This window comes from Oncorhynchus clarkii, chromosome 25 (assembly GCF_045791955.1).
Source record: "Oncorhynchus clarkii lewisi isolate Uvic-CL-2024 chromosome 25, UVic_Ocla_1.0, whole genome shotgun sequence".
NCBI classification, from domain to species: domain Eukaryota; kingdom Metazoa; phylum Chordata; class Actinopteri; order Salmoniformes; family Salmonidae; genus Oncorhynchus; species Oncorhynchus clarkii.
In genome coordinates, this window is record NC_092171.1 from 6,872,132 (window position 1) to 6,885,612 (window position 13,481).

General features: G+C 43.5%; 1 protein-coding gene across 1 annotated transcript in view; it reads right to left on the reverse strand.

Annotated features, from left to right (window-relative positions):
• Positions 1–13,481, reverse strand: part of LOC139383359 (PARK2 co-regulated) — a 245,887-nt gene that overhangs the window by 115,604 nt on the left and 116,802 nt on the right. The window contains exons 3-4 of the mRNA XM_071127870.1: positions 11,043–11,214; positions 350–499 (exon numbers count right to left, since the gene is read on the reverse strand). Of these exons, the coding sequence (XP_070983971.1) occupies positions 350–499; positions 11,043–11,214 (322 nt within the window). The remainder of the gene's footprint in view (positions 1–349; positions 500–11,042; positions 11,215–13,481) is intronic.

The window sequence follows — 13,481 nt, forward strand, 5'->3', positions numbered from 1 at the left end:
CTAAAATATATATATATAAATTAAAGATACCACATCTGCCATTCAAACTGTCCTTTCACCATATAGCCTAGTGAACATGAACAGTATCGCTGTTGTCATCAGTCAAAGACATAGGCTACATACTGTACTGTACATACTGTACTGTACATATTCGCAAACATACCGTAGCACAACACCAGCAACCTCACCAAGTGGTTCAGCATTTTTGGGGATGGCGTAATGGCTTAGGTAGCATAGCTGTTGCAGGGTCGCGCGTTTAAATCCCGCTCGGACTACCCGTCAAATTCACCAACATACACATACTGCCAGACACACAGTATAGGCTAGATCTATAATGTAAGTGACTCACTGTTCATGTTCTTGAAGATGTTGAGGATGGGCAGGATCTGTCTGTAGTAGGGTACCAGGGCCTCTCCCACCATTTCTCCAGACACCACCAGGTGCTGCAGCACCTTCAGCGTGGTGCAGATCACTTGCCTGTTCCGCGTGTTCAAGGCATCTGTGAGACAGAGAGGAAGGGCACCAAAGAAATATAATATTATTGTTATGGGTACACTCATAACCATACATTGATTTACATGGTTATGGGCACCATAGAAATAGAATGAATTCATTATCATAGTTATTGGTACATTCAATATGGCCGCCGTCCACCCGGACCTATACATTGATTTGAATGGCGACGGCTCATCTAGTGATTCTATTTCTATGGAGTGCACACAGGATAGAGGTCAGGGGTTACAGGTCTGGGAGAGGGGGTTGTGTGTGTGTGTGTGCTTGTTTTCATAGAGGCTTTCCCTAGGGTGGTGTGTGATTGAGAATTAACGATTCAGCCCCCCTATTGTTAACATTTAGCACATTTAGCAGAAAAGACAGAATGAGGTCACGCGGCATTCACACTACCTCCACTGAAATCAATGGTTTTTGGTGCCAGCCTTTGACTTGAAATGACTGGCTGCAATCAGAGATTTCAAAAGGCACCACAGAGACAGGAAGGAATAAGTGAGAGACAATCACTGGCAATTTGGCCGACAGCTGCACTTAACTCCATCTCCCGCTGATAGGGAGAACAAAAGAGGGAGAAAAAAAGGGACGGAAGAGAGGAAAACATCTGTGATTTGTAACTAAGGATTACTAGCTTGTGTGTGTGGGCGACATTTGGTGTGTGAGTGTGTGTGTACATACATGCATGTACAGTATGTCGCTGCGTGTGCGTGCGTGTCTCTGTGTGGGTGTTAGTGGGCAGATTGGTGGGAGGAGAGGTGTGTGTGGCACTTCTCAGGTGACTCCTTACATATGTTTTCCTCCTTTTGAACCATCCCTTAATCTTGGACTCTAACAAACCAATAGACTTCCACAGACCCCTGCTGTTATGTACCTGTGGTTTATCTGGCTCATTACAATAAGAAAGTGTTGCTTTAAAGGTCCAATGCAGCCATTTTTATCCATATTAAATCATTTCTGGGTAACAATTAAGTACCTTACTGTGATTGTTCTCAATAAAAATGGTCAACAAGAAAGAAAATGCTTCTTAGCAAAGAGCAATTTCTCAAGCAAGAATTTAGGATTTGATATGCATCTTGAGACATGGGTTATGATATGATGCGTGAACGATATGTTTTAGTTTGAAACGATTTGATGCGATTCGTTTCGATGCGATAACATTAGTTGCATAAACAAATTAATTTTCCATTCTTAAAATCGCTTGCTGATGGAGCTCAAAAGCTGGGCCTCTATGAGCTGGATCTGTCTGAGACAACTTCTGTGTGTCTGTGTCTGTGTGTGTCTGTGTGTGTGTGTGTGTGTGTGTGTGTGTGTGCCACTATGTAGGCACCTGATCTGAGCAATAAGGGAGACTAGGCGTCTACCACCCCATTACCACTATCAGATTAAGGGGGGTGGGGGGGCAAAGTAGACAACTTTTTGTCCCCCCCACTTTGGTTCTGAAATATACATCACCCACTAATTAACTTGTCATTGTTGCAGATTCAGTTTTTTGAGCTAGTAATGTATCAAAATGTATTGTTTACAAATGACCTAGGACAAGCCAAGTGTACACTGAATGTACAAACCTTTCCATGACATAGACTGGCCAGGTGAATCCAGGTGAAAGCTATGATCCCTTATTGATGTCACCTGTTAAATCCACTTCAATCAGCGTAGATGAAGGGGAGGAGACAGGTTAAAGAAGGATTTGTATATGTGTGCCATTCAGAGGGTGAAGAACGGGTAAGACAAAATATTTAAGTGCCCTTGAACGGGGTATGGTAGTAGGTACCAGGTGCTCCAGTTTGAGTGTGTCAAGAACTGCATTGCTGCTGTTTAATTGCAAATTAATTACTTAAAAATCATACAATGTGATTTTCTGGATTTTTGTTTTAGATTCCGTCTCTCACAGTTGAAGTGTACCTATGATAAAAATGACAGACCTCTACATGCTTTGTAAGTAGGAAAACCTGCAAAATCGTCAGTGTATCAAATACTTGTTTGCCCCACTCCCCATAAGCCATGAGATCGAAGGAATTGTCCGTAAAGCTCCGAGAACGGATTGTGTCGAGGCACAGATCTGGGGAAGGGTACTAAAATGTCTGCAGCATTGAAGGTTCCCAAAAACACATTGGCCATTATTCTTGGTCAGGGAGGTGACCAAGAACCCGATGGTCACTCTGACAGAGCTCCAGAGTCCCTCTGTGGAAATGGGAGAACCTTCCAGAAGGACAACCATCTCTGCAGCACCCCACCTTTCAGACTATTATGGTAGAGTGACCAGACGGAAGCAATTCCTCAGTAAAAGGCACATGACAACCTTGGAGTTTGCCAAAAGGCACCTAAAGACTCTCAGACAATGAGAGACAAGATTCTCTGGCCTGATGAAACCAAGATTGAACTCGTTGTCCTGAATGCCAAGCGTCACGTCCGGAGGAAACCTGGCATCATCCCTACGATGAAGTATGGTAGTGGCAGCATCATGCTGTGGGGACGTTTTTCAGTGGCAGGGACTGGGAGACTAGTCAGGATCAAGGGAAAGGTGAACAGAGCAAAGTACAGAGAGATCCCTTATGAAAACCTGTGTAGATTGATGAGGGGGAAGAGCAATTGAATCCATTTTCGATTAAGGCTGTAACGTAACAAAATGTTGTAAAATTCAAGGGGTCTGAACACTTTCCGAATGCACTGTATATCATTAATTTCTAAGTCCTAAAATGGATGTAGCAGATTGCCCATTTAAAACCAAGATAAACACAATCTAACCGTTAAAACATTTATCTTCAAAGCCGCTGAAGCAGCTAGAGGACAGTCCCAATAGCTCTTAGTCCCTTTAAGTGGATATTGTCATAAACAGAACTAAAAGGAGTTATAACTATTCATGCAAAAACAAATCTTGAATAATAAAAGGGAGAAGCTAAGCTATCTGGGGGAAAACACATGTCTGACATAGAGGGTGAGAATGAATTATGTTAGCAGGCGAAGGAGGGGAGCGAGGGAGAGAGGGGGAGGGGGGGGGGTCAGGAACCATAAAATGGGTAGTATGACAGTTAGTACACTTAGGGAGCGGCATGCGGCGTCACCTGTGGCCTGAGTGTTAAAACAGCTCATATTCAAATGCATGGCTGTCACACACGCAGACACAGCCTCCCTTCCAGCCCTACTGCACTGCACCGAGACAGGCCTGACAGGTTGACATGAGAGGGGAAAAACAGCTCTGGAGAGGTGATGCACACACACACACACATTCGCATGCACGCAAAAAACACACACTTGCACGCACACACACGCACGCACACACACAGGCATGCACACAATCACAAACAAGTGATATTCATGTCAAACCCACTCTCAGTCAGAGACAGAGAATATGTAATCCACACACACCGATGACACACTCATACACACACCGCTAACATTCCATTACAAGGACATTGTGTCGTCAAACCCAGGGGTGTCACTTATACACATGCTCTGTGTGACAGGATGTGAACATGAAGAATGGATGGTCCTATCATCTTTCATTCCAAGCCTTCATATTTTATACATTCCATTCAATGTGTGTGTGTGTGGGTGTGCATGTGCTTTTTTGTGCGTTTACGCGCACGTGTGTGTGCATGCACGTGTGACTGTGCGTGTATTAGTGTTACAGACAAGGCAGTATGAGCGTATCCATTATAGGATCTTTCTCCTGTTCCTTCACACACGGGGAGAGCTATCTGCCATCACGGTAATAAGGTTGAATCTGGACTGACAGGGATTTCAAACGCACATAACAAATAATGAAATTCTAATTACCACAAGTGCAAACAATTTTCCGTAGCTGTGACATTTGGACCGTGGGACTGTTCAATTATTCATCCAGGCTCTCGCCTCTCACAAAAGGGGGAGAATCTGAGTCGGATGTATTAACGTTTGGTACAATCCGCATCACATCGGATATGAATAAAGTAATCATCTATTCAAGCCGCGTCTATTAGATATTCTGTTCTCCCAAAAAAATAAGCGCAGCGTTGTATTCTCATCTCCCCCAAATGTCACAGGTGAGTGGCATTTTGAAGATTTTAGTCAATCGAGTTTGTTGTAATATAAATATACTTTTCAGATCACTGCGAAATGTTCTCTTTCCTAAGCCGGGGATCTCCTTGTAATGAAAATTTAATTTTGGTCTCGTAGAGTGAACAAATGTTACGCCAATCTGTGGAGGCTCAATGGAGACGTGGCTGAGAATTTTGTTCCTTATTTAAAGAGGGTAGGAAATGCTTGTGACAGCATATCAGTATAATTTTCTCATAATTTATTTCCTCCGATTGAAAAAGGTAGTGTTGGAATGACAATGTTAAAGTTTGTCTGTGTTATTTTACAGACAATCTGGGCTCAAAGTGCTAAAAAGAATCCCTCCTGTGCCATGATTGAGGCCTTTCAAGGTTTCAAAAGCAACACATCATAATACTCAATCTTTTCTCAATCATTCTAGCCCAGGGATTATCAACTAGATTCAGCCGTGGGCTGATTTTATTTCTTGAGCGGATGGTCAGGGGGTTAAAAATATAATTACTAATCATTTGTAGAAGGGAAATTGTCCGCAAGAACTTTTTTTAGACTTTTTTTCACATTTTGTTGTGTTACAAAGTGGGATTAAAATAAATGTAATTGTCATTTTTGTCGACAATCTACACAAAATTATCTAATGTCAAAGTGGAGGAAAATTCTAACATATCTTGATTTGATAAGTAGCCCCATGAGTCATGAGTCTAATACATGTTAGAGTCACCTTTGGCAGCAATTACAGATGTATGTATTTCTGAGTTTCTAAGAGCTTTCTACACCTGAATTGTGCAACATTTGCCCATTATTCTTTTCAAAAATCGTCAAGCTCTGTAAAATTGGTTGTTGATCATTGGTAGACAACTTTTTTCAGGTCTTGCCATAGATTTACAAGCATATTTAAGTCAAAACTGTAACTCGGCCACTCAGGAACATTCACTGTCTTCTTGGTAAGCAACTCCAGTGTAGATTTGGGTTAATCTGTTTTAGGTTATTGTCCTGCTGAAAGGGGAATTCATCTCCCAGTGTCTGGTGGAAAGCAGACTGAACCAGGTTCTCCTCTAGGAGTTGGCCCGTGCTTAGCTCCATTCAATTGATTTTTTATCCCGAAAAACTCCTCAGTCCTTAACAATTACAAGCAAACCCATAACATGATGCAGCCACCACAATGCTTGACAGTATGGAGTCTTACTCAGTAATGTGTTGTATTGTATTTTCACCAAACAACACTTTGCATTCAGGACAAAAAGTAAATTGCTTTGCAAATTTCTTTGTAGTGTTACTTTAGTGCCTTGTTGCAAACCAGATGCATGTTTTGGAATATTTTTTATTCTGTACAGGCTTCCTTCTTTTAACTCTGTCAATTAGGTTAGTATTGTGGAGTAACTACAATGTTGTTGATCCATCCTCAGTCTTCTCCTATCACAGCCATTAAACTCTGGAACTGTTTTAAAGTCACCATTGGCCTCATTGTGAAATCTCTGAGTGGTTTCCTTCCTCTCCGGCAACTCATTTAGAAAGGATGCCTGTATCTTTGTAGTGACTGGGTGTATTGATACACCATCCAAAGGGATATTCAGTGTCTCTTTTTATATGTATATATATATATACCAATATGTGCCCTTTTTTGCGAGTCATTGGAAAATCCCCCCAATCTTTGTGGTTGAATCTGTGTTTGAAATTCACTGCTCGACTGAGGGACCACACAGATAATTGTATGTGTGGAGTACAGAGATGAGGTAGTCAGTCAAAAATAATGTTAAACACTATTATTGCACACAGAGTGAGTCCAGGCAACTTATTATGTGACTTGTTAATCTACCAATTGTGTCCGATTTCAAAAAGGCTTTACAGCGAAAGCACACCATATGATTATGTTAGGTCAGAGCCTAGTCACAAAAACACACAGCCATTTTCCAGCCAAAGAGAGGAGTCACAAAAAGCAGAAATATAAATAAAATAAATCACTAACCTTTGATGATCTTCATCAGATGGCACTCATAGGACTTCATGTTACACAATACATGTATGTTTTGTTTGATAAAATCTCAGTTTACATTGGCGCTTTATGGTCAGTAATGTTGTGCCTCGAAAATATCTGGCGAATTTTCAGAGAGCCACATCAATTTACAGAAATACTCATAATAAACTTTGATAAAAGATACAACAATTATGCACAGAATTATAGATATACTTCTCCTTAATGCAACCGCTGTGTCAGATTTCAAAAAAGCTTTACGGAAAAGCAGACCATGCAATAATCTGAGTCCCGGCGCTCAGACACAAAAAACAAGCCATGCAGATATCCACCATGTTGTGGAGTCAGTAAAAGTCAAAAATAGCGTTATAAATATTCACTTACCTTTGATGATCTTCATCAGAATGCACTCCCAGAATCCCAGTTCCACAATAAATGTTTGTTGTGTTCGATCGAGTCCATTATTTATGTCCATATACCTCCTTTTGTTAGCGCGTTTGGTAAACAAATCCAAACTCACGAAGCGCGGGCAGGTCCAGGCGAAAGTTCAGAAAAGTTCAAAGAGTTATATTACAGTTCGTAGAAACATGTCAAACGATGTATAGAATCAATGAGCGCGCGTGATCAACTCATGGCACTTTGCCAGGCCTCTGGTTGATTCAGCTCCCATTCGCCCCCACTTCACAGTAGAAGCCTCAAACAAGGTTCTAAAGACTGTTGACATCTAGTGGAAGCCTTAGAAAGTGCAATATGACCCCATAGACACTGTATATTCGATAGGCAATGAGTTGAAAAACTACGAACCTCAGATTTCCCACTTCCTGGTTGGATTTTTCTCAGGTTTTCGCCTGCCATATGAGTTCTGTTACACTCACAGACATCATTCAAACAGTTTTAGAAACTTCAGAGTGTTTTCTATCAAATACTCCTAATGATATGCATATATTCGCTTCTGGGCCAGAGTAGCAGGAAGTTTACTCTGGGCACGCTTTTCATCCGAACGTGAAAATGCTGCCCCCTATCCCAAACAGGTTTTAAGCACATTTTTAGTCCTGACCTTATTTAGGCTTGGCATAACAAAGGGATTGAATACTTAGAAAGAAATTTTTCAGCTTTAAATGTTTTGTTAATTTGTAAAGAATTTGAAAAACATAATTCTACTTTGACATTAAGGAATGTATTAAGTGTAGGCCAGTGACAAGAAATCTCAATTTAATCAATTTAATCCACAATTGGTCGGCAGGTGATGGGTTGGAGAGTTGAGCCAGTAACCGAAAGGTTGCAGGCTCAAATCCCAGGATTTGATCAAATCCCTTGAGCTGACAAAGTAAAAATCTGTCGTTCTGCCCCTGAGCAAGGCAGTTAACCCACTGTTCCCCGGGTGCTGAAGACGTGGATGTCAATTAAGGCAGCCCCCCCTCTCTGATTCAGAGGGGTTGGGTTAAATGCAGAAGACACATTTCAGTTGAATGCATTGTTGTACAACTGACTAGGTATCCCCTTCCCTTATTATTTTGCTAAGAAAACCTGCGGACCTAGGTTTGGAAACCCATTTAGGGAACCCTGTTCTAGCCTAATGTAGCCTCTGTGACAGGTGGGTGCAAGGAGGCCAGCGCACTCCACATTGACCTGAGTTCAGTTTCAGAGTAAAGGTCTATGACAACGGCACAGCCCATTGCGTATTCTCATCGGGTGACCCGAAGTCATGACTCATGATCATCAAAATTCAGAGTCCAACAACGTGATTTAGCCAGTCGCAAGATAACAGCCCGCCGGCGCCAGCCAGATGGAGGCTTCTATATTAACGTCAGTCAGAGAAAACTTTCTGCCTTTCAGATTGCAGCCTGCACTTATTTTTTCCCTCCTTCCTTGGAGTTCTATTGAAAAGTAATTAATCTGCAACACAGACATGGGCCGGCGGGTTTGACGCATGGCAGGCAAAAATGGGCCTGATTTTAATAAACCAAGAAGCTAATAACAAGCAGGCCATTTAAAATTCCATTATCACAGCTAGATGTGCGTTTTCATAAGGAATGGTTCACCTTTGGGTCTTAGGAATTTGTAGCTACTATATGAGGGAGTCAGTATGCATGAGTGGACATAGTGGCTACGTGGACACGGGTATGAGTGTGTGTGTGTGTGTGTGTGTGTGTGTGTGTGTGTGTTTGAACACGTGTATGAGAGGATACAGATCTAAGCAGTATAGGCCTAGTACCACCAAGGACAATTTTTGAAAACGAGGCATCAAAGCAATAATCGTCTCAGTCAAAAACACAATGTCAGCTCTCTTTTATTTATAAAACACATTAATCACATTTATGAGTTGTCGATAGTCTAAAAATCATATATCGATATGGAGCCATTTGGTTTTAGAGTGTTGTGAAACAGCTGAACGCATGACCAGACAGCAATCAGACTTTCTCAAATGAAATCAATTGGTAAATTAAACAAACTATGTGAATAAATTGAAAAATGGGAATTCTAGTGTAAATCAAGTAAACAACTAAAAGTCACATACACAAAAACCAAAACACATGTACACACACACACACCGTTGTGTTATGATGTGCACTGGGCCATGCTCTGTCCGTCCTCTGTTGCGACTCAGTAAGCAGTGTGTGTGTGTGTGAGTGTGTGTGTACTCTATTGCCAGGGTCAACCTGTCAGCATGTCTTCATGTCTCCAGCGGCCCTGCCTCATGTTGGTCGTTCCACCCCTCTGCCTCAGCAGGCGCTGAAACACTGAGCGCACACACACACACACACACACACGGCCAACTGCTCAAACTCACTTACTGGGCGCCGCTTAAAATCTCCCACTTTGAAACTGACACTTAGTTGGCTCCATTGCAAAACAAACCCTCTCAGTGTGTGGAAAGTTAGCGTATGTTTGTGTGTGTGTGTGTGAGCGAGTGAGAGCATGCTAGCATACAAGCATACTGAATCATACATTATATATTTTTCTACATATAACAACTTAGAAGCCTGTGTGTTCGTCGTTTCATCCCTGTCTAAATGTTGAAGCTATTTTTGCTAGTCCCCGCTCACCCCTGGACGTGACCAACTAGCCTGCGGCCTGCCAACTGTGCGTGTGATTTCAGGACAAACCTGTAATGAACACGAGGGGAGACAGAGTGCTGGTTTCAAGCGCAGGACGCAGCGGGTGTTTATTGCAAAGGACGACAGGAGGAGGCAGGTAGCAGGTAGACAGGCAGGGAAAAGGCTAGTAGCGTCGTCCGGAAGGTCAGGAAATAGGTTGATAACAGGAAATCCGATAGGCTAAAGTACAGGCAGGGAAAAGGCTAGTAACATAGTCCGGGAGGTCAGGAAATAGGTTGATAACAGGAAATCCGATAGGCTAAAGTACAGGCAGGGAAAAGGCTAGTAGCGTCGTCCGGAAGGTCAGGAAATAGGTTGATAACAGGAAATCCGATAGGCTAAAGTACAGGCAGGGAAAAGGCTAGTAACATAGTCCGGGAGGTCAGGAAATAGGTTGATAACAGGAAATCCGATAGGCTAAAGTACAGGCAGGGAATAGGCAAAAAGTGTCGTTAGTGAGGCAGGCAAAAAGTGTCGTTAGTGAGGCAGGAAAAAACTAGCATACACGGGAGGAGTAAATCACGGGAAAAACAGAGCTCCGAAAGACGTGTGTCACAAAACAAACAATACCTCACAGTGATGGGGTGCAAAGAACTGAACTAAATAGGGTGTGATAATGACATATAGGTGTGTGAACAGGTGGTTAGAATTCAGGTGATTGGGATCTGGAGACTGAGCTGCGTTCAGGGGATCTATGTGTTTGAGAGTGTGAGCAGGAAAGTGGGCTGGAAATTGAGCTGCGTTCAGGGGGATCTAGGTGTTTGAGAGTGTCAGCTGGAAAGTGGGCTGGAAAGTGAGCTGCGTTCAAGGGATCCACCTGTTTGAGGGAGTGAGTTGGAAGCAGACGTTACCGAACCAATGAGGTGCTGTCCTGCCGGACTCGCCAGAGTCAGAGAGGCAAAGCACATTTAAATGTAGCGCGTCCCCATATTCATGGGAGCTTGGCAGCCTTGCCTTATGACTGGGTCTCATCCACTAACAGCAAAACAAGAACACTTAGCCCTGCTGTCTAATAATAATAGGTCTGGAAGATGCAAGGAGCCATATGTGGGCTTTTCACTGAGGTCTTCACTGTGTGGATGGCAACAACTAGTGGCTGAAGAATAGGGCATTGGGGGTTTATCCATTGTCAATCCATGTCTTTCCGGCTTGTGGTTACTGGCCACACGTTGGTAAATTATCTCTTTATAATCTTGTTATAGGAGATTTGGCCTAGATTTGCTGCGAGAGGGTTGTGGTTGTATGAAAGAGTCGTGTTTATGGTCTGATAATGTTGTGCCACTGTTCCTGCGATGTTGCTGTAATGTTTGGGGCCACTCAGTCTTGAAAAGGATGATGATAAGTGTTGTGGTTGCGTTTAACAGTAGTGTCTGTGCTGTAATAACGTTACGGCAGTGTTTTCTGTGACGCTTCAATAACGTTTAGCCACTCACTTTTGATGGGGATGATGAGTTGGGGGATGACGGGCAGGATCTTGGTGCCCCCGTGCTCGAGCATGTCGTGGACCCCCTGGCGGGCGAAGAACTCATAGGGGTGCACAGTCTCACACAGCCCGTCGAAGAACAAAGGGAGGTAGTGGTGGTAGTCGAGCTTCTCGATCTCCACCTGGGACAACGCACACACACACACACACACATTTCCATCAACGAGATGGCTTTGTAACAGCTAGCATTCCTGGAAACATGTTGATTCCTAGAAATGTTTGAAACAGCTCTGCAGACACAGACACGGCACAGACACACACAACGACACGGTCACCAGGGACTGAATGTGAGTGAACCAACGTAAGGGGATCTCCCCTAGTTCATCCTCTACATTGTAATAGAACACAGTCATGGTCTTTCCTCATCTTATGCTCGTTTGTTTTGTTTGTCCTTGGACTCACACAATATCCAGGGCCAAGCCTTCTAACCAAGCCTGGCTTTAGAAGGTGTTTACAATACCAGCCACAGCTGAAGACAGCTGTTGGGGAGATCATGACACCCCTACATGTGGTACCCTGTGGGCCGACACATTAATAACACCTGTCTGTAACGCTGTTTAAGCCTAAACAGCTACACCAGCCTACACACATAAAAACATTCCTTCAGCTACTGAACCTGTGTGGATTACATGCTTTGATATTGGGTATGTTACAATGTATTGAAGTAGGCATAGCAGCAGAATGACTTGTGTTGTGATGAACTCGCACCAAACTTGACAGGAAAGGCCAGGTGACAAGGGCACCCCTAGCTACCCTTTCACACACTTTCCCTTTGTGTGTGAGTGTCTGTGTGTGTGTCTGTCTGTCCGTCCGTCTCTGTGTCTGTGTGTTTAACGTGTGTGTGTGTGTGTGTACGGGCGCCCGCGACCATGTGCGTGTGCTTGTGTGTGTGTTTGGAGCACATGTGTGTCCACAGAAGTTCTGGTTACAGTAGATTGTATGAACTTCAGAGCACTGTGGTGGCTCTATTGTTGGCCGAGGGGTAAGTGGGGGGGATCCTGTTTCATGTAATGAAAGCCAATCCTGTGTAGAGTAGAGGCAAACACCCCACAGCCCTGGAGCAGCCAGGGGTCTTAAAGGACAGCTGAGCCACATCGTCCCAATCCCTGCTACACCCCACTGGGTCACGCTGCCGCCGAAATGTCACCACCACGTGGACCACGGTTGCTTTGATGTCCCCGGCTCTCGCAGAGCCCTTGCTCTAGAGGTGCGACTTCAAAGTGGGCGGACCCCCTGACACGAGTCGCGTGGGTAAACAGAGAGAGAGAGAGAGAGAGAGAGAGAGCAAATGGTGTGTTAGCAGAGAGACCGATAGGGCTGATTGCTTTGAGGCAATTTGTTGGCTAACCTTGACCTTTTACGGCTTGGTCAAGATCATCATTGTGAGTCAGCTCGGCGGGCAGGGAGACAAGAACAAAAGCAAATATACGGCGGGAGAGAATGGGGGGAGAGATGACACTGTGGCAGGACGAGTCACATAGGAACAGAGAAAACACTTCAAGCAGAGATACAGAGTAGAGGTCGACCGATTAATCGGAATGGCCGATTAATTAGAGCCGATTACAAGTTTTCATAACAATCGGAAATCTGTATTTTTTTAAAATACCTTTATTTAACTAGGCAAGTCAGTTAAGAACACATTCTCATTTTCAATGACGGCCTAGGAACGGTGGGTTAACTGCCTCGTTCAGGGGCAGAATGACAGATTTTCACCTTGTCAGCTCGGGGGATCCAATCTTGCAACCAGTTAACGAGTCCAACGCAATAACGACCTGCCTCTCTCTCCTTGCACTCCACAAGGAGACTGACTGCCTGTTACGCGAATGCAATAAGCCAAGGTAAGTTGCTAGCTAGCATTAAACTTATCTTATAAAAAACAATCAATCATAATCACTAGTTAGCTACACATGGTTGATGATATTACTAGATATTATCTAGCGTGTCCTGCGTTGCATATAATCTGACTGAGCATACAAGCATACAAGTATCTAAGTATCTGACTGAGTGGTGGAAGGCAGAAGCAGGCACGTAAACATTCATTCAAACAGCACTTTCGTGCATTTTGCCAGCAGCTGTGCTGGCAAAATTTTGCGTCAAGCATTGCGTCAAGCAATTGTCATTGTGCGTCAAGCATTGCGTCAAGCATTGCTCTGCATGGGTAACGCTGCTTCGATGGTGGCTGTTGTCGTTGTGTTGCTGGTTCACGCCCAGGGAGGAGCGAGGAGAGGGACGGAAGCTATACTGTTACACTGGCAATACTAAAGTGCCTATAAGAACATCTAATAGTCAAAGGATAATGAAGTACAAATGGTATAGAGGGAAATAGTCCTATAATTCCAATAATAACTACAACCTAAAACTTTTTACCTGGGAATATTGAAGACTCATG